We start from the raw sequence: 21,438 nt of genomic DNA, 5'->3' as shown, positions 1-21,438 counted from the left end.
GCGTCTTATCTTGCATAGCCTTCAAGCCACCAACGCCAACTTTGGGAGAATCCAGGTGGTTTGTAGGGACACAGATGTGGTCCTGATGTTGATCCACTTCTTTGCCACCAGGGATGTAGAAGTGTGGATGATCGGCGGATCAGCAAAAGATGAGAAATGTTATCCTGTCCATCAAATTGCAAAAGAATGACCCCAACCAATCATTGAAAATGTGCTTTGGTTTCACGCTCTCAATGGATGCGACACATGTTCCTCTTTCACGGGCATTGGTAAAAAAAAAAGCAGCATGGAAAGTATACATTGAGCATCCACATCTGCTTGAAGGACTTGGACGAGATCGGGGATTTGAACAAATCGAGGAGTTTGTTTGCTGCTTGTACAACGTGGCAGACCCTTTTGGGGGTGTGGACAAAGGGAGGCATGATATATTTGTTAAAGGTAAAAAATCTCTTGAAATGCTACCCCCAACAGAAGATTAGCTTCAACTACATTGGGAGCGATCCAACTACCAGGCTAAAATTGGGCTGCAGGTAGACCTGCCAGTTACAACATTGGGCGACCCATCAGGATGTGGAGGGTGGACAACAGATGCAAACGGCTTGGTCATCGTGCGGACACTACTTCCTCCAGTACCTATAGCCTGTATTGAGATAATCTCTTGTGGATGTCAAAGTAAGTGCTGACGGGCTAACTGCAAGTGCTATAAATCAAGACAAGTTTGCACTCCAACGTGTATCTGTAACGCTGAAGACTGCTGTAACCCGTCTGGTCAAGTGGACTAAATCTTCAAATACTCGGGACAATAAATCAGAATCCAGCAGTGAGAACTTTTGCACTTGACGAGGATGTTTATACTTTTATGACAACTTGTCTTATCCGTAATCTGTACGCGTAATGCATTTAAGCACACAAATGTTCTGACAATTCGGTGTTAATACGTTTGGGTTTTAAAAACCAACAAGTTATTACATTGTTACCTAATTGTGCATTGCTCATTCCAAGTCGAGATGTCTGCACACACTAATTCCATATCTTAGCATATACCTTATAAAGAGTAAATATATGTAAATTCTGAACAGAACAGTTCGGATGGTCAAGTGCAATACACCATTCAACCGTACCAGAAACTAGATCTTTCTTTTTCAATGTTTAGATATGTTTATACAATTCGGAGAAAACCCGGTTTATGTTCATCGGCTCTCTATGTAATCATAAATCGAAATATCAATGCTACCACGTTGCATGTTGGTCCACTTCCACGTATGATGTGGTTTTGGAAAGCCCTCATCAGCTATAAGAAAATAAGCCATTGTTTTAAAATGGTCAATTTTGACACCAGTGGTCAGTTTTGACCCCATATGTCTGAAAAAATATGCGATTTTGAGCGTGGTATCCACCCCTATGTTGTAGAGCAAGGTATTGTGGGTATATCTAGCATGGATGCCAGCTTCTAACAAAAAATGCCAACGGCACTTTTTCAAAGCACCTTCAGGCCTGATGGCCGGCCTACGAGTAGCGCCTTCATTTTTGAATATGGATCCTCATGTGGGTAGTTGTAACACATGAGCACAGAAGAAAAAGATGATGCATTGTGTTCTTGTATTTAAGAAAAAAAAACAACAAATTAAATGTAATAGTTTCATGATTACATCAATAATAATTGATTTGAGGTTTTTTAGTTTATCTGCTTCCTTTTTAATACCAAGTAATGAAGTCGAGCTTCTCAACTTCCATCCGAGTGATGATTCCAACTCCGAGTCCAATAACTGTTGTAGACCTCCTGGAAAAGCTGATGACAGGGAATGCATGCGTGCAGACGTGTGCACAGCAGGAAGGTACCGGCAAGCTTCCGGTGTAGAGAGTAAACCTCCTCGGGTGGCGGCACGAGACGATGTCGCAGCAAGACTGGCAACAGACTGTGGATCCGCTGCGTCGTGTTCTGCAGACGGAAGTCAAAGGGTTTCTCATTGCCGAACACCTCTCCAAGGATGGTCACCGCTTCCACGTGTGCTTTCTCCATCTCCTGTGGAGATGAGTTGCTTATTGGCATGGCCACAAACGTCACTTCGTCGGGAACAAGCATGCTGCAGAAATTTTTTTTATAATAAAACATCTCTAGGTTACGAGGCAGATCCATTACCTTTGTTTCATAACCTGTGAGGAGCTTGAGGTCTCGTGACTTCTGCAGGACCCGCTCAGAGTCCTTGTCAGTGGCAGCTTTGATCACCTGATAATGGGAAAAAACGATGAGGGTTCACATGAACAATTATCCTCCGTGTACAACAATATCGCTTTGAGTGAATACATATACAGTACAGGTAAGAAATAACTGTTGTTCTTTCTCCATTTATGAGAAAGAATGATGAACATTGCTGTGGGAATCACCAATAATATATTATCTCAGAAGGTAGGTTCAAGGATGGTGGCCCTGAAATATTTCAGTTTCACCCACCATCCCTTTGTGGTATATTTTAGCAAGAGACAGAGAGTTTCTGGTGTGTGTGTGTGTGTGTGTGTGTGTGTGTGTGTGTGTGTGTGTGTGTGTGTGTGTGTGTGTGTGTGTGTGTGTGTGTGTGTGTGTGTGTGTGTGTGTGTTATCTTCATTTGCGGATTTCAAGAGGTGGAACAGAGTCCTCCTGGGACTCAAAGTATCCACCTCCACTTCGATAAGGGATCACAGTTCCATGAGTTTTCTGGAACTGGGATGTTGAAATCTTTGCAGATATGCCAATGAATCACTTTGCATACTTTGTTGTGCCGTTGTGTATAAAGTTGTTCTGATAATAGTTTTTTGCATCCCAAAAGCAGGTAACTCGTAATTTCTGTTTCTGTCTTGCAGAACCTACACTTGTCCGGCCTGCTCGGACCCACCATGTTTTTAATCCATTGGTGTGGTGTCTTTGATCTTGGGCATTTATTATTATTGGTTCACGAAAAAATATTTTCACGAAAAAAATAAATGACCACTATATTCGTTATTGTTGTGTGTGTGTCTGTATGTCTGTATGTCTGTATGTCTGTATGTCTGTATGTCTGTATGTCTGTATGTCTGTATGTCTGTGTGTCTGTGTGTCTGTGTGTCTGTATGTCTGTATGTCTGTATGTCTGTATGTCTGTATGTCTGTATGTCTGTATGTCTGTATGTCTGTTGGGTAGTCGATCCAGTCGAAAAAAAAAAATTCTTTAAAAAAAATTTTGAAATTTGTTCTACCCTTATTATCAATTTTTCCGTCGATATATTTGTCTGTCTGTCTGTCTGTTCGGTCCAGTGCTCCATTAATACAATGGCGATTTCGATGAAACTTGGTTGGTAGGTTCATACCATGACCTAGTTGTGTGCAAATGAGAACCGTTGCTATGGACACCACCGTTGCCGAGCAACGGGACTTTGAAATTTTTTAAAAATCGTTAAAAAATTATTTTTTTGAAAATCAAAAATCGGGCCACGAGCGACTGTGGGCAGTACATTCAGTCATATTGTCAAAAATTTCCAGCCGGATCCTATGAAAACTGTCGGAGAAGATAGACTTTGAATGAACCCTGGTCGATAACAATAAAAAAAATGAAGCTTGTTATATCTCAGAGACTATGAGTCAGATATACATGAAACTGGTATGGTAGGTTCATGGTATGTCCTAGTTATGTGTGAGAAAGAACCGTTGCTATGGACCCCTCCATTGCCTAGCAACGGCCGAAAAACCTCAATGTGGGGGTATACGGGGGTCGTCCATGAGGCATCACCAAGTACTCTGTGTCTTGTCTGCATGTTGTCTGCATGTGGTCCAGGCCTAAGGTTTATCTCGCTAGGGTTCCCTTTGAAACCCGTATCCGTAGTTCCCTAGTTAAGAGCGGGTTATAGATTAATTATAACATTGTCGTGAATGCTTTGCTTGTGTTGTGTTCCCCGATGTGTCCCCAATAAATCTGGCTGATTCGTTTGAAAGTTGCCGCCTTGAGTTTATTCGTGCCGTGCTGAGGAACAATCCGCTCGATTAGTATTTTAAATCAAACGGGCTACGGACTGGCAGACTTCGCTCGGTCTCTGACAAACCCAGTCTGTAGCCGGGGTCTATTTCCCCAACTGGTACAGCCCAGGTGTACGTTGGTATCGTGATCCGAGGCACGTGACCCGAGACTTGTGCCGAACTAGCCGGCGTTATAACCCCTGAGACGGCGGTGCTGTTAAGTGACACTGAATCTTCAACATTTGGCTGTCAAGAGTAGGGTGCGAATCACCCTACACCGTCGGATCAATAACAATACCTCTGCCAGGCTGATTAGTTTACGTTTTGTATCCCACTGATAGGCCGGATCTGGATTTGGACCTGAACTAAAATTTAATCAGATTGTTCTTGTCACCTAACCACCTCATCCACCAAGTTCCGGGCATTTATACAAATACATTTTAAAATGTCCAATGGTTGCTTGGGGGTGCAGTGCAGCAGGTAGAAAATCCTACTCTATTAAATAAGGCAATTATATGTATGTACTGAAACCTGGTGTTGGCTTAGCGGTTAAAGTGGCTGGCTTGGGACCTTAGGGTCCTGAGTTTGAGCCCCTTTTTACCGTTGAATTAACACCAAGTGGGGTTGACTCAGCCTGTCATCCTTTCTCAGTCAGTAAAATGAGTACCAGCGTACTGGGATAATAACCATTCGGGGTAACCTGTGGCAGAGTGGCGACCTGTCCAAGACTATATTCCTTGCCAATGAAACTGCTTCAGCAGCCCTATGTGCCTTTACGGCACGAAAGGAATGGTATCATTAGTATAACTGTATGTACTGTAGGTATGTATGTATACATCTGAAAATCATAGAAAACAAACAAGACTTTGCATATATGCTGTGAGCACTCATACAGGGCCAAGGGTGAGGTCACAGGCACAAGGAAAAAAATCCTACCTCCCCCCCCCCTCCCATCACGGGAGTGGGGGGGGGGGAAGATGAAGACTTGCCAATGCTCCCGAAGGAAGCGGGTGTTTGTAGTCCATTAAAATGATAATTTCAGTTTAAGATGCCAGCTGTTTTGATTCAGAGGTAAGTGGGTTAGATATGCTGGTGGTTATTGTTAAAGATAAGGTGTGCATGATTTAATGCATTATCATTTAATGGAATGTGAGATGAGAGTTATGAATAAGTAATAATACATTAAATCCTCTCTCTCGAAAAGTTTGATTGGTGATGTTGCATTGATGGGTTGACTGACTGCGTGGATACAACTGAGGTTGTGGATCAATTGATGTAGGTAATCTACTAACGTGGATCCACGGCCGAGGTTGTACATCCACCATTTGGAGAGGTTCTGCGCTGAAAGGATCAAAACCTCGAAGAAGAAGAAGGGTACCCAGCTGATGATCCATGCGGTCGGGAAACCACTCAGTTGCTTACAGGGTATAAGGTTCTTACTTTAGGTGAGAGAACTATTTTGAGGCTTACAATTAAAACAAGAAAAAGAGCAATCAGAGATTGCATACCCTCACCAGGACCGCTCTTGAGTGGTGTATTTTGAGTGGCATTTGTGTACAGGTGCGTTACATAATTAATGAGACATAATTAGAACTTCCACTTTATAAATGCTGTCAGTGATGACCGGGTACCAAGACGTCCCGCTTTGATGCAACCCCACTTTGATCAGACACCTGACCCTGACCCTGACCCTGACCCATGAAGTTTTTTTTTTTAATTATTATCATTATTCACTTGAATTTAGAATGGGATTAAAATAAATTTAATTCAAATTAAATGGAAGACCAAATGGGGACAGTCCTGCATTGTAGTCATCAGAAGGAACCCAAACAAGCAAAAAGCAATGATCAAGTCATCAGGAGGAACCTGGAAAGGATTCACATTTCAGCTGCTACTCCTCTACCCTAAAACACATCCAAGCACAGCAAAGTGAGCCTTATTAAAAAATAATAACAATCAAAAAGAACCCAGATCAAAAAGTTAAATAATTTTGACTGCCAGACCATGTGTCCAATCAAGTTGAGATTTAAAACATGCATTTCCCATCAATACGAGATCATAAATGTGGAGTTTCACGTCGATTGATTAAGCTGTTCCAGAGAAAACATTATTTAATACTTTTTCTTCAATCCAATATGGCTGCCAAACCATGTGACCAATCAATTATTCCTTAACAAACTTGTACACCCATGGCTTGGGGAACACTTTTGTGAAGTTTCCCCTCGATTTGTCCAGCCGTTCTGGAGAAGATTTTTCTAGCTTTTGGGGTAAATCCAATATGGCTGCCAAACCCATGCGGCCAATGACATCATACGTGTCAACCTTTTGTTCCTCATGGATAGGCGGTTATACGTGTAAAGTTTCGCCTCGATCTGTTCAGCCACTTCAGAGAAGAAGATTTTTGAAGGATTTTTTTGAACAATATGACTGCCGAATCACGTGACGATGACATCATCATTTTTTTCCCCTCAAAAATTTTCAAACTCATCAGATGTGGCGTTCTACATATGCAATGATGACATCATAACGAGGGCACCTATGACATCATGAAAAAGAAAAAGCACATTCTCTATGAGGAGTACTTGCCGTGTGCAAAGTTTCAATTTTTTCCTTGGTGTGGTTTCAGAGATACAGAGGTCCAAAGTTTTTCCGTTTTTCCAATATTGCTGCCACACCACGTGACCTATGACGTCATAATTATCATTAAAACATTCTACATGAGTCGTCACACAAATGGTGCAAATTTTGCCTCAATCCGACAAGCGGTTGTGGAGAAAAACATGAAAGTTCTGTGCGGACAGACAGACAGACAGACAAACGGACACAAATGCAATACCCTCTCCTTCGGCGAGGGTAATAAAATTGAAGACAGGGTGTTGTGAAGTCTACATAATTTACAGAAATCCTTTAAATTACAATGTAATTATAAGAGTCGCCGTTGCTGTACAATAAAGAAGTGGAATGGTTTCAAACAGACATGAAAAAACGAGGTGTGTGTGCGTGCGTATCGGCCCCTTACTGGACTGGCCACATTCAGGGTGAGTTTACAGTCGGTCAGAAGTCTAATCCACACTCAATGTTTACATTGCCTCAGATATATGCTGCCGATCCCCAAAAAGGTGGCACCTCGAAAGATGCGCTTACACGTTTTATAACCTAAGTGTTCATATTAAAAATCTGTTTATGCATTCCAAATAACAATTTGAGCATGTGTGGGTATCCCAGAATCGGTTGTCACGTGCTCACGTTATCTACAACGTGTAGTTCTCTTCCAAGTGCTTCAAAGTCGTGGCTCACCACGATCGAATGTTTCCCATTCTTTCCCACAATCATTTTCAATCTCACCATCCTTCTCCCATGAATCCTTCTTCTCGAAGGTCACATTCATATTGTGGCCGTTTTGGAAGACCCCGGGGAGACACATCCAACACATAAGGGTTCCTTAGTGTAGCTATATCTGTCACAATTTTGTTTAGCTAAATTATCTCTCCCTTCATATTAGTGGAAAGGGAAATGCGTTGTGCTTGTATGGAAAACAACGCTCTGAACCCAATGGTCAGGCTTTGGTGAATCTTTGGATTCGGGCAGTGTGTCGCCTTGCTTCGAGATTTGGTCGTGTGTGGTCGCCATAAAGGGTGAAGCGATGAGTGTTCAGCAGAAGGCAGAAGCAACACGGAGGAGATCTTGGAGGGGAAACCAGAGATCCAGCTCCAGCAGCGTACGGAACCTTGGAGGGGCGGAGTGCTGGGCACAGTGGGAGTCGGGCTGCGAAGGTATCGTGAGCTTTGCATCATTTTGGCACACGGTGACCACAGACCTGATTGATTGATCCAGTGCACCTTGCTGGTGTTCGGATTTACTCCTGCCGGCAGATCGGTTGTGCTCACGAAAAGCCAACAAAGTACTTGGGGTGCGAAACAACTTCATGTTGACACCTCACGCCGACAGCTGCTCTGGGCAGCAGTGCACCAAGGTCATTCCCTCCTCTCCACGCCTTCTCAAGGTTTGCCTGGAGTCGCGGTGAGATTCCATACTGCGTGATAATTCCCACGGGGCTCACTTCACTTCATATACACAAGCCTGACCGTTCATCTGCATGTTCATTTGCATTTTCGCTTCCACAAGGCAAGGTTCATCTGCACGCTAGTTTTGACATGGCAAAAGGCATTGTCAATTGCACGTGCGGACACTGCAAGACTAACTTTGATTCACGGCACGATTCCTGGTAACGGGTGTGTATTAAAACGTGAGTGTAAAGTTGCCTTTCTCAAAGGAAAATTATGTTTGTAAAGAGTTGTTGAAATATTTAAAACTGCATTGAAATATACATACATGTGTGTACCTTTGATTAAGTTTAAAAAACATGAACCGTGACTTGTATTTCCTGTGCGGAACCTTACAGTTACTGATGACTTATTGATTGAATTGTTATTGCATGATATCAGTACATTTTAACAGTGGGTTTTAATCAATTGTATTTTTAATTTCCTTCTGTTGTTCTGTATGCCGCTGGTTGTCACCTGGTTGGTTATCAATTGACTGAAAAGTTCAAAGTGATTGTTTTAATTGTCTGCCGTGTGACCCTTCGTGTGGTTGCGGAGCACTCGCTCTGAGGCACGGAGGCCACGCGTAACACATGGCAACAGGAGCACACCAAATGGGAGGTGGTACTGCCAAAGCTCAAGCCACACTCAAGGGGGTGGGCCCCAGAACCATGCCTCCCGATGAAGCTTTATATGCACAAGAATCCCAGGACTCGGGGCTGGTACACGTCCTGGGAAAGTTAAGGAGCCAAGACAGAGTCCCTGCGAGAACGAACGAACAGGCTGGTGCCACGGTAAAGAGATTTGATGAAGCCGTGAAGTTTCCCCAAGACATGTCGGCCAACACACTGACTCACGCACTCTTTCTCTTTCTATCCCTACTTTGAATTCGGTCACTTGGAACGCACAAAGAGTAGCCAACGATTACACGCTCGACATGTTCAGAGCTGGGTTACTGACTCACATTCACGATTTTCTCTGTCACACCACGAACATTCACCTGTACTTCTACCCACACAGCGCACCACATCATTACACCCCCCCCCCCATCTTTTCTCTCTCTCTCTCTCTCTCTCTCTCTCTCTCTCTCTCTCTCTCTCTCTCTCTCTCTCTCTCTCTCTCTCTCTCTCTCTCTCTCTCTCTCTCTCTCTCTCTCTCTCTCTCTCTCTCTCTCTCTCTCCATGCTTCACGTCAAGCCCGCAGGTTTACGTCGGGTGAGTGAAGGGTCGCCAGCAAGCCTCGCCCTCTTCTCTCTCTCTGTCTCTCACACTTCCTTATCTCGTTTTGCGGAGTGTATGAAGAAACATGCTAAAACTAGAACGGGCACTCAGTAGAGCGCATACCTTCGCCAACGCTACATTTTGCCCCCCCCCCCCAATAACCGTTGATTGTGAGGGTATTTAATCCCATACCACATCTGCCATCTCCTATGTTTTATGATGGCTTAAAAACATTAAATCTCCTGTGTCATATCGTATATCACAAGATTGGGCATCGAATTCATAACATTTTGGCATTGGTTGCATGCAAATTGGATAAAAATCGACCGCACGATGGCAAAATAACGATTTTGACCTTTACATGACCTCGACCTTGACCTTTGCACTCTTAATTTTGTAATTGGTATTAGAGTGTGGGGAACAGAACAGTCAACATTTTGGTGTTGGTTTCATGCAAATCGGAGAAGAATTGACCGTGTTATGACTAAAACCGCACATTTTGCAATGTCGTGACCCCCCCCCCCTTCTGACCTTTGACTCCCAACCGCTAATAAGGGTTATTACGTCATTGTGTCATGTCACATATCACAAGATGGGGCATTGAATTCTGAACATTTTGGCATTAGTTGCATGCAAATTGGATACAAATTGACCGCGCTATGGTAAAAAGACGATTTTGACCTTTTCATGACCTTGACCTTTGACCCGATCGCTCCCAAAATCTAATCAAATGGTCCTCGGATAATAACCAATCATCCCACCAAATTTGCTGCGATTCAGTTCAATACTTTTGGAGTTATGCGAATAACAAACAAACAAACAAACACACATATTCACAAATAAATAAATAAATACACAGCGATCAAAACATAACCTTCACAACAAAGTTTGCGAAGGTAATGACTAAGGGGGGGGGGGCAGATGTGCTTAAGGAGTAAGGTCTTTCTCTTGTGAACTGTTTTGTCTGTAAATGTTTGTTGTTTTGATCTTTATAAACTTTCCAAATTGCCTGATCATCTTTTCTCCATTGGTTAGATGATAGTATAGACAACGTCCCACTTACGGTATCATTCGGCCATTTTGATACACAGTGGTGGGGCATTGGGAGAATTTCATGGACTCGGCGTTTTGATAGACTCGGCCATCCCCATCTGGGGTGATCAATTTGCCAGAGAGGTAAAGTAGAGTTAGACGCTGGACCCTGCGAAAATTAAACATCTCAGACGGCGTTCGTGGTTCCCAAGCAACCCGTTGTGTCCCGGAGTTACCTGCAGCTCGACCACTTCAGAGTCACCCGTTGGGAAGTGGGTCCAAATACTCCCCTTGCAACCACACGACTCCTGAACCCGTAACGATATGTATGCTCGACGTTTTCCAGCTCTCATCTCTCCTTCCACATCAAGGGAATCCTTACTATAATTCACGGATCGGTGTTTGTTTGTTTGTTTGTCACGCGACTCCTCCTATAGTTCTAGGCCGATTACATTCAGATTTGCAACATAGGATTAACATGACCCCAATTAATGTATCGAGGTGTTTTTATCTTTGCCGGTGAGTGTTTTGTGTTTCGACAAAGCCCACTCACCTCAATGTAATCATCGGTGAAATTCTTGTCATATTCCCGACTTGCACCAAAATCCAGCAAGGCAACCTGCTTGAGATAAGTTTGAAAGGTTACAAAATAAGTAATAACTTGACAAATAAGTGAATCAACAACAACAACAACAAAAAATCATATCATCCTGATCCACCAATTTCCCTATCTATCTGTCTATCTGTCTATCTGTCTACCTATCTCTCTCCCCTCTCTCTCCCTCAGCCAACGAAGGATATGCAAAAGCAGCAAATAAAACAAACATTGCACGATGCATGTCAATCACATCTTGTGAGAGTTCGAGGATTTCTTGCCCTTTAGTCTCAGGTATTGTACACATAAACCCATTTGCATCAATCTAACCCACAATAATGTACAGTGGCCTGCAAAAGTACTCACCCCGACCAATAATGACACATTTACATGAAATACGTATTGTGTAGAAACAATTTTTCCAAATGAACTTTTTTTATATTCATAACTGAAGATATCAAAGTAAAGGAGGATTATATGTCAGAAATAACATTTTTTTTAAAAAAAATCACGTACAAATCAAAATTCACTGGTTGTAAAACCATTCAGCCCCTTATGTCAGGACATGGTGGAATCACTGTTTTCAGCAATGACTGCTCCGACCAGTTTTACACGGTGAGATGGTGAAATCTTTACCCGTTCTTCATGTGAAAATTGCTCCTGTTCTGCCAAGTTTTATGGGAATTGTCGATGGACTGCAATGTTCAAGTTTCACCATAAATGTTCAATTTGGATCAAGTCAGGACTTTGACTGGGCCACTCAAAAACATCTTTTTTTCTTCTTATCCAGACACTCCAAGGTAGTTTTATCTTTGTGCTTCGGATCATTGTCCTGCTGAAATGTGAATCTCCTACCCAGTTTCAGATTCCTGGCTGATTCATGGCAGGTTTTCATCAAGGATTCTCCTGTACTTTGAACCGTCTATTGTCCCTTCTATCCTGACAAGCTTACCAGTCCCTGCTGATGAAAAGCAATCCCATCACATGATGATGCCACCACCATGCTTCACAGTAGGGATGGTGTTGACTGAGTGATGTGCAGTGTTCGGCTTGCACCAGACATAACGCTTCAAATTTGGACCAAAAAGTTTAGTTTTTGTCTCGTTTCACCACAAATCGTTTCTCCACGTGCCTGCAGTATCATATTAAGATGCTTTTTCATAAACTCCATACGGGCTTTTAGTTGAGTCTCTTTCAGTAATGGCTTCTCTCTTGCTAATTGTCCATGGAGACCAGCTTTGTGAGGGGAATGCAGGCCCGTCGCCAGGGCTCAGTATTAAGGGGGACATATGAACTGGATGGGGGGGGGGGCACAATTATAATATTTAATATTTTTGATAACCCTGTATATTATTGTATTCATGCAGCATTGACGCATCTATACTGAGGTTGCCGTTGCATACCAACCAAATTTATCTCAGCTACATTTAATATGTTCCAATGTTTTAGGCCTAAAATTATTTGAATGCAGGAGAGCCACAACAAACTGGCACATTCACAATGCAAATATTCAATGATTAGACAATTGGCACCAATTCAGGTGAACTTATACAAGGTGTTTTCAAGAATTGGCATGAGAAAATTAATATACGAGAGATACAATGACTAAACGGGGGAGGTTGGCACCAGAATCAGTGCACTTTGAAATAAGATACAGTAGGCTATGACCTGCGATCATCACGTTAAACTATCAACAGCAAATACGACCAGCCTGAAGATACCACAAGGTCCGCATTTAAAGCAGTCAATTACACAGAGGTAAGGTTATGCACAAAGCACTAGATATGGGATATGCAAAGCGCCAAACACAACATTTAACTTAAACATCAGAAGTACAAAGCAGTCGACCACGGCAGGTGCTGACCACAACCACAACCGCAACCTTTTTCCTTTTCTTAGCCATTTTCGTATATCCATGTCTTTTTCTACTGCTGCTAGCTCGCGGTCTCTGTGATTCGTCCCTCGTGACTCGTGTCACTAATGTCGCGACTTGCGACATTTGACGGTTTTATTTATTAAATGATACATGCACCAAAAACAGGTTTTATCTGCATAATTTCAAATGTAAGCACGATTGCAAACACACATATTTTTAATTTTTATTATAAAATTACTTTTGTAAGATGGAGGGTTGTGAAGGTCACGTGATGCACCATCTTTAATTATGTAAATTTATGTCTTTTCCTTATTCATATTAACATATTATGACTATATTACATTTATACCTAACTTACAACCAAACAGGTAACCTGCTTAATAGGGCCTCCACATCGAAGACGCTGATTGGCTATTCCTTAAAACTAAATGATCCACGATATGTATAACCACCCACAACATCGACATTCGACACGAGGTCTTGCGGCTGTCTGTCGTCTTGGCTGCTGGTGTTGGTGCTTGCGTTATATTTTATCTTGTGGGCTTGGACTGTATTGTCTTGCCAATTGCTTTTGGAGATGCGCTGGCAAGCGCACACTTATCTCTTGACTGTTATTCAAAGAAGGATATTATTAAAGAACAGTTTATCCAAGAAGGCCTTATTATTCACCACGTTGAACATCTGGAATAAGGGTTTTAGTTCACACAGGTGAACTCTTAAACAGCAAGTTCACAGTGGGCGCTCGTCCTTAAACACCAAGTTGTTCACAGGGTGCAACAGGGCATAAATGGGTGGCGTAAAGTGGGGGGGGGACACCAGATGTGCCATGGGGGCGGGCATTGCACCCAAATGCCCCCCCCCCAGCGACGGGCCTGGGGGAATGGGATATTATTGATTGATGAACACTGACCCCCATCTCAGACACAGAGCCTTGCAGATCTTTTAGTCATTTTTGGATTTACAGTGACATCCTGAACCAGTTTCCTGCTAACTCGGCTGCTGAGTTTGCATGGGCCACCTGATCTGGGTAGAGTCTGGGTGGTATGATATGTCTTCCTCTTCTTAGTGATGCATTTCACCGTACTCAAAGGGTTGGTGAGTGACTTTGAAATCTTCGTCTAACCCTCTCCTGAACGGTGCTTCTCCACCACTTTATTTCTGCCTTCTTTGGAAAAATCCTTGGTCTTCATGTTTACCTTGTTGGTTAACCAAGTGAGTCCCACCTTAAAACTCCTTCAATAAGTGGGGGAGTTTAATTTTAAGTTAAATCATTGATTACATACTGATGAAACCTATTCCACTTGTTTTGTAATCTTTCAAACAAATAATTTGCTCCTGAAGTGATTTAGGGTTAAATAGGCAAAGGATTTGAATACTTATGCAACTGAGAATCATCTGATTTTCTCTGTTGATCAGACTTATTCACATTTTATCTGCATTTTTTAGCTTTTCCACTTTGGAGTAGTTTGTGAAGACTCTGCTCATTAAGTTTGATTTGAAAGCATCATGAAATAAGCTCAGGAAGCATCAAAATGTGAAAATTTTTGCAGGCCACTGCATGTCGTGCTTTGATAAAACAAAAAAATTTTGAAAGCTATGGCAGAAATAAATCAAACAAATGAATACATTCAACATGCCATGCGATCGACAACATGCCTTTTGCGTGTCTGGGTTGTAGAAGAAGTTCGACCAGTTTGGGTCTGTCTGCATGAAGCGGAACTCAAACAGCTCTCGCAGGCACAGACGGAGGATGTTCAAGGCAATCTACAGCCGAGACGGCAAAGTTTTCTGGGTAACCACGGCAGCCATGAGTGTTGGCACATTGATGATTGTATCCATTAAGAGCAAGATTTCAACCCATCTCCCTCCCAGCATTTTAAGGCTCAGAGGGGCAGCTTGTACAACAAATATTATATGCAGGACAGACATTTGAACAGCATACCTGAACATGAAATACACACGAGTAGAAAATATACTATCAGAGATGGGGAATCCCCCGCCATTGAAAAATAATTGAAATCAGATAAGCGGTTTTCCATTTATTACAAAAAAATTTTTTTTCAAGATGGCCGCCCCAGTCGGCCATCTTGGATCCGGCCATGCCAAAAATCAATAGGGTTCTTCCTTTTCAGGTGGTACATGTGTGACCCAAATTTCAAATCGATATGGAGAACAGTTTATGAGTTATCGCACTCACAGCTAATATGGAATAGGCAAAACCTAGAAGCGAACGTAGAATTCTTCTTACATTTGCTTCTGATTTAACATAAAGCTTGTTCACAACTGTATACTTGCCAACTATACCGTGGTACTACATGTTAGCGCCGCACAGCTGATGATTTTGACGCAATTTCCGGTTACTTCGGCCTGGATTCGGGATCAGCGATCGAATAATGTAAATCGCGATTAAAAAATATTTTTTGATGATGCGGGAGATATCTTTATTAAAATTAACTTTGGGAAAAAAAATAATTGAATAAATAAATAAATAAACGATCACTTCTGGTCAAGAATAAAAGAAATTAAAAGTTCCGGAAAGAGTTTCAAAATCACTCCCGGTAATGTTAAATACAAAATAAACACTTCCTGTCATGAAAAAAATCACTTTCGGAAGTATAAAATTAACTTTGGGAAAAAAATAATTGAATAAATAAATAAACACTTCCGGTCATGATCTCCCGGCATGCATCATTCCCCATGACAAAAACCGGAAACAAAAAAAAAAAAAACAGAAACAAAACAAAAACGGAAGCAAAATGGTCAGAGCCAATGACACGGATTCACAATTGCCAGGGTATTGTGTTGTTTTCGTTGTTTCCTATTCTCTCATGTGCACGCGTTAAGTAATATTCACAAGATAGAAATAAAACCCAATCGTGTTTATACACTGCAAAGCATTTAACAACAACCGGAAGCAAAACGTCTTAGCTGACGACACGGATTCCAAATAGCCAGGGTTATTGTGTTGTTGTTGTTGCTGTTTCCTATTCTCTCACGTGCATGCGTTAAGTATGAAGCTCACTTCGTTCGATATAAATGTCTTCTTCTTCTTCTTCTTCTTTCGGCTGCTCCCGTTCGGGGTCGCCACAGCGGATCATCCGTATGATCCGCATAGTGATTTGGCACATGTTTTACACCGGATGCCCTTCCTGACGCAACCCTGGTCGCCTCTTACGACACAGGGATATGGTACACCTATTTTAACCGGGGTATACACCGGCCCAGTACACTGGTACTCACTTCGCCGACCTCGGAAGGATGACAGGCTGAGTCAACACCCTGGTGTATTAATTCAGTGGCCCAACGGGGCTTGAACTCAGGACCTTTTGGATCCCAAGCCGCTGCCCTAACCACTGCGCCAACACCAGGATTCGTTCGCTATAAATGTTGACGCCATAAATGTTGACGCCCAGCCAGCCAGCCGGACGACTGCCCCAGTCGGCCATCTTGGATCCGGCCACGCCCAAAAATCAATAGGGTTCTTCCTTTTCAGGTGGTACATGTGTGACCCAAATTTCAAATCGATATGGTGAACAGTTTATGAGTTATCGCACTCACAGCTATAAATGATGACGCCCAGCCAGCCAGCCAGCCGGACGGACAGCCGGACGGACGACCCGGGTGATAACAATATCCCCCTTCCGCCACGCGGCGGGGGATAAAAATGGACGAATCAGTGTAGTAAGAGGGATTTGAACCTGGGATCCGTGCATCGAGCTACGTTTGTGCTCAGGCAGGAACAACGAACGTGCCGATACACACAAAGTTAAATAATACCTACAGTTGTGCTTGGCTCACACAAGTTGTTGACAATTGTGGAATAATTGTTTTAATCATGGATACATTTCTTCAATGCTACATTTCCATGTTCAGGTCTGCTGTGACTGTGGAGCCTGATCATGCACTCCATAAATACAAACCTTTTCATGCGATCTTAAATACAAAGCATTTTCAATCAGACAATGTGTGTTGAATAGAAACAAGCACAACACGATGACAATACGACATTTGAAGGAAAGCCGGAACAGAACTCGAGACCTTTAAGGTCTTCTTATTCTTCATTCACATACAGAACAAGACTGCGGAGTAGCATCATTGGCTGAGGATACGGCTATGCTGCCGATGTAGATTAGGGCTGGAATTTGGAATTTGGCCCTGGTGCTGGCGATAGCTCAATTACTCAATGTGAAGGACACCATAGGATCTTTAACGTCCACAAACTAATGCCGGCAGATGAGATGCCATGTTTAACATCCATCTGAGGGGCGGCACACGCACATTGATGAATCACCTTGCCTGTGAAACACCGGCATGACAGTTTATAGCCATGAGCCAGGTCAGGATTCAAAACCAGGCAAGATAACTTAGAGGTGAGTGTGCATACCTCAAGGCCATCCTTCAAACCCCACCTTTAGGGTGGTGGTTTTGCACTTGAGAGCACAGAAAGATAAATTTTATTCTATTTTACAATTGATCCAAGGACCATGGACAAGCTGGTGCATCTATTGCATACAGGATAAGTACATTAGTAGTTAACGGGACACACCTGTTGCACAAATTACCAAGACAATTATCAGAAATGCATGTACTATTTTATCCTTGGTTACCATCATCATGAGCAATACAATGTTCAGATGGGAACATAAGTTGGGCCACTTGGTGAATGCACATCCAGCTTGACATCAAGCTGTTACTGTCGACACATCGATGCCAGCTGTCGTAGTTTTCCTCAAAGCATGAACACATCGGGTTCTATGCCAAAACATTAGGCAAGTCCGTTATGCTTAGCATTAACTTACACCCATGAAATCAGTGTAAAAACCAGGAGCAGCAACTCATCACCGGAAGTTTCATCAACCCATGATGAAGGGGGTGAATTACCTCAAGTAAACGACTGGAGAACAATTCAACCACGAGCACGAAATGTGCCATCAGTAACTGCACGTGAAATTTGCTGCTTTACCAATTTTTACGAGTTCAGCATCGGCATTTTGATAAACTGCAATTTTGAATGTGCAATAATTTTTGAGACTGGATCGTTTCTTTTTTATCTGGAGAAAACGCTACATTATTTATAACTGGTGGATACACCCATCAAGTAAGAGGCATGGGATGGTATAGGCTTTAAAAGGATGTAAGGGTCATAGAACAATAGCAATCCCGTGACAGAAAGGTGCCGAAAGCGCCGCAACCGGAACATCCAGCACGGCGAACGCTTTGAAAAAAATAACAATAAGTGAACTTTCAACTGGGCCGAACGGAAAATGTTGCAAGCAAATACAGATGCCATTAAACAAGACTGTAAGACTGTTAGTTAGGCACACAAGGTTTGGTGATGATGCACAAAAAGGTCAGAGAGAAAGGAAACAAAAAGAAAAACAGAGACAAACAGATAGATGCTGTGTGTATGTGTATGTGTATAGATATCAAACCTGGTTTCGGGTATCCTGATCTTGCCTTTGTATCTGATCCAGCGCAACCCCACTGACCAATTCAGTGGTAAGGACTCGTTTACGGCTCAACAAAGGAATAACACGGGGAACCAAGAAAAAGGAATCGTCTGCAAGCAACTGTCTGCATCAATCCAAAGAAAACAAAATGCCCGAATTATTTGTATCAAAGTGTACTCAAGCAAATTATTTTCAAAATAAAACCTCAAAGTTATTCTTTGAAAAGCCCGACCTTCCTCACCTGAACCTCTCGGAACACTCCGCTTCTCTCTCATAGTCACACTCCCAGGCAAGTTCTGTTTGAAACACGGGAAGTGCTGCTTCTGCAAACAGGCCTACCCCCACACCCCCCCAAAAAAAATTACATACATATAGGTTCACCACTCAAGACTCATGGTGACCTGTTCAGACCATTTGAAACAGCCATTGTTCATATTAACTGGTTCATTCAAGGTGTTTGACGATATCCATTATATTATTAGGTGCATTGGAAATAAAGAAATGTGCGTGAGGTTATGTATTGTCATGTGACATGAGGTGAAAATACTCACCTTCTGGAAAAACATTGCTCAGTTTGAGAAGAGAGAAAAGATTTCTAATGTCACTGTCGATGCTTTGGGCAATACCAGGGTACTTCAAAAAAACAAAAAAAAACAAGCAAAGTTAAGTAAAAAGAAAACAACTGCTTTATAAAACAGGAAGTAAAAAGTAAAAAAAAACAATAAAACAAACAAACAAACAAACAAAATGATCACCTGCTATAACAAAGCTAACAGACATTAAAAAGTTTTAAAAAAGAAAGATAACTTTTCAAATCGTGACATCACGTCAATATTCTATTCAAATCACGACATCATGTCAGCTCGTGGGTGTGTGTGGGTTTGTTTGTGTCCTTCACTGATATGCACTCCTAAACTGCTGGACGGAACGATCTGAAAATTGTGGTTGTACTTGATGTATGCCCACGAAGGTTTTTGGCACTAAAATTTTTTTTTTCAATTTCAGAGGTTTGGGAGGAAGAGCTGGACGACGACGACGATGCAAATTCTCTGTGTAAATGTGTATCGTGTAGCGCCACTCTCGATGGGAGAGTGTATTACAAGTTACAGTGGTTTACAGTATTATAATAGTATCTCTGTATGATAACCATAGATAATCAAAAACTACTTTGCCGATATGCTTACATATGTGCTCTGTATTTTATGCACAACTAAACCACTGGACAAGATAAGTTGAAAAGTGATGGTTGTACTGAGTGTGCTTGGAAATCTATAATAATAAATGTCAGTCTATCCTTCAGTCCGTCCATCTCTTCCATAACTCCAACACCATGAAACCGAGTAGCCCCAAACGTTGCATGCATACTCACGGAACTCCAAAGGAGTGCATGAATGAAAACAGGGTGTTTGGAGTAATTCAAACACCCCTTTTTTAAGATAATCAACAGCCTTATTCAATTATCCTTGATCAAGGCGTCATCCTTAGTCAGCCTCTGAGTCAGACTGCTGGGGGCTTAATTTGCCATTTTGTTTGGCCTGCTCAACAATGCCTTGACTTTGAACAGGCCACAATGGTTTATTAACGATAACGCGCTCAAAATTTTTTTTTCCCACTTTCCTCACTCGTATCATCAAATCCTCATACCTACAAATCGCTACATATGCTGCAATGCTTATAAATGCCCAGACACACCAGTGCCCATGGCTTTATTTCATTTCCACAAATGAGATAAGCTCTAGAATCTCTAAACCTGAGCCAAATTTCAAATTTTTAACTACGGAATTGGCCTCAGCAGCAGTTCCGACTGCTAAAAGAAAAGTGTTCATTTGTCCAATTCGGACATTGTTTGACACTCCGGGCATCTCCAGGTGCATGGTGTTTAATATGACCAATCAGCAATCGCTAATCGCTTGCCAAGCCTGACGTTCCTTATCAACCGTTTCATTAGTGTGCTCGATTGAGTGCTTAAGCCACTTGGAGAGTGCTCTACATGCTGTTTGGATGTTTGATTGCAAGCCAGGACAGTACAGCAAAAGTACCCACACTGTCCCTCTGCACACTGTCCCCTTACACAACACAATCAAAATACATCAAACGATGGACAACGTTCAGGACCCACCTGCCTGTGTTGCACCCTGAGGTGTCGTGCAGTGCCAAGGCTGCCATTCCTCATAAACGGATGGATGGACGGAAGGATGAATGAAAGGGATGGAGGGAAAGATGGATGGAGGGAAAAATGGATGGATGGCTGGAGGGAGGAATGGAGGAAACCTTCCACATGAGAAACCTTCCTTCCGACCCTCCCGGGTGGAGTGAAATTAGAGATGGGAGCAAGAATGGACACAACAGCCTTGGTCCCTGGGGATCATCACTTTTCGTAGATGGATCTACGCCATCTGGTCTCCATCGCTCTTAGGCTCCGTCGCTCTTCGCCTTCGCCGTTCCTCACCTTTGCGGGCAGAGTCGCTGCAGCCCGCCATCGTGATATCACAACCAGCTCATGCTTATACAAGCCCTCGTTCTGTCTCTTTGTACCTCATGTGGATTCTCGTGTTTCTTTTGGTGCCATTAGGGGGTAAGGTTTTATTTGTTTCCTTGTGTATAAGTTTGCATGTCCCCTGATCCCTATTTGTATCTATTGACAGCCTGGTTTGTTCCATATAGCCAGAGCATCTTGTCCACTCTTCTTCCCATGTTATTTTAAAATAAAACCCATTTTAATTATAAGGTGCGTCTCCTGGATTTTTTCTTCCTACACTCTTTCAACCGCCACCATTTCAAAATGAGTACACATTGGGGGTGAAAATGCCGCCACAGCTCACTCACCACCACCAAACACAAACGCCGACACATGGTTGGTCGTAGGTAAAATATTGTTTGGCTGTTCGCAGAGACAATAAATCTCCGGTGCAGAGGCATATCACATTTGTGAGCCTCTGATGGGATAATATAATATTCAAATCAATGTTACATCAGCATCTTATTTAATCTTCATCTATGTGAATGCATCGATACCTGCTGGGTAGGAAAGAAAAATTCACACTAAAGTGTGGTATATTTCATCCCACCAACCCACCCCATCTTCAGCAAACAGCCACCACAAGCTCCACCAAATAATCATCCCCAGCGCCATCGACCAGCCACCCCCCAGCTCCACCGACCACCCACCCAGCTCAATCGATCCTCCCTCACCCTCCAGAGCGATCTCCCCTCCAAGAGTAGGGGTGGTTCTGTTCTTGCATATGGCAGCTTGGCTG

At 42.6% G+C, this 21,438-nt stretch overlaps 1 protein-coding gene across 5 annotated transcripts in view; it reads right to left on the bottom strand.

Moving 5' to 3' along the window:
- Positions 1-1,582: 1,582 nt before the first annotated feature.
- Positions 1,583-21,438, bottom strand: part of COQ8B (coenzyme Q8B) — a 49,669-nt gene continuing 29,813 nt past the window's right edge. For 4 of the 5 annotated variants that reach the window (XM_085894449.1, XM_085894452.1, XM_085894450.1 and 1 more), the window contains 7 exons: positions 18,733-18,814; positions 18,423-18,516; positions 18,164-18,305; positions 14,388-14,495; positions 10,814-10,879; positions 2,141-2,227; positions 1,583-2,023 (listed from right to left, as the gene is read on the bottom strand). In XM_085894449.1, coding sequence (XP_085750575.1) covers positions 1,724-2,023; positions 2,141-2,227; positions 10,814-10,879; positions 14,388-14,495; positions 18,164-18,305; positions 18,423-18,516; positions 18,733-18,814 — 879 coding nt within the window. In that variant the 3' untranslated portion in view covers positions 1,583-1,723. Of the gene's footprint in view, positions 2,024-2,140; positions 2,228-6,549; positions 6,649-10,813; positions 10,880-14,387; positions 14,496-18,163; positions 18,306-18,422; positions 18,517-18,732; positions 18,815-21,438 lie in introns of those variants that run through there. The other variant, XM_085894453.1, reaches the window with a different exon arrangement.

The sequence above is a fragment of the Eptatretus burgeri genome, chromosome 9 (genome assembly GCF_056783735.1).
Source record: "Eptatretus burgeri isolate ZD-2024b chromosome 9, Ebu_testis_v1, whole genome shotgun sequence".
Lineage (NCBI taxonomy): Eukaryota > Metazoa > Chordata > Myxini > Myxiniformes > Myxinidae > Eptatretus > Eptatretus burgeri.
The sequence above is the reverse complement of the archived record's forward strand: the minus strand, read 5'-3'. Positions and strand labels throughout refer to the sequence as shown.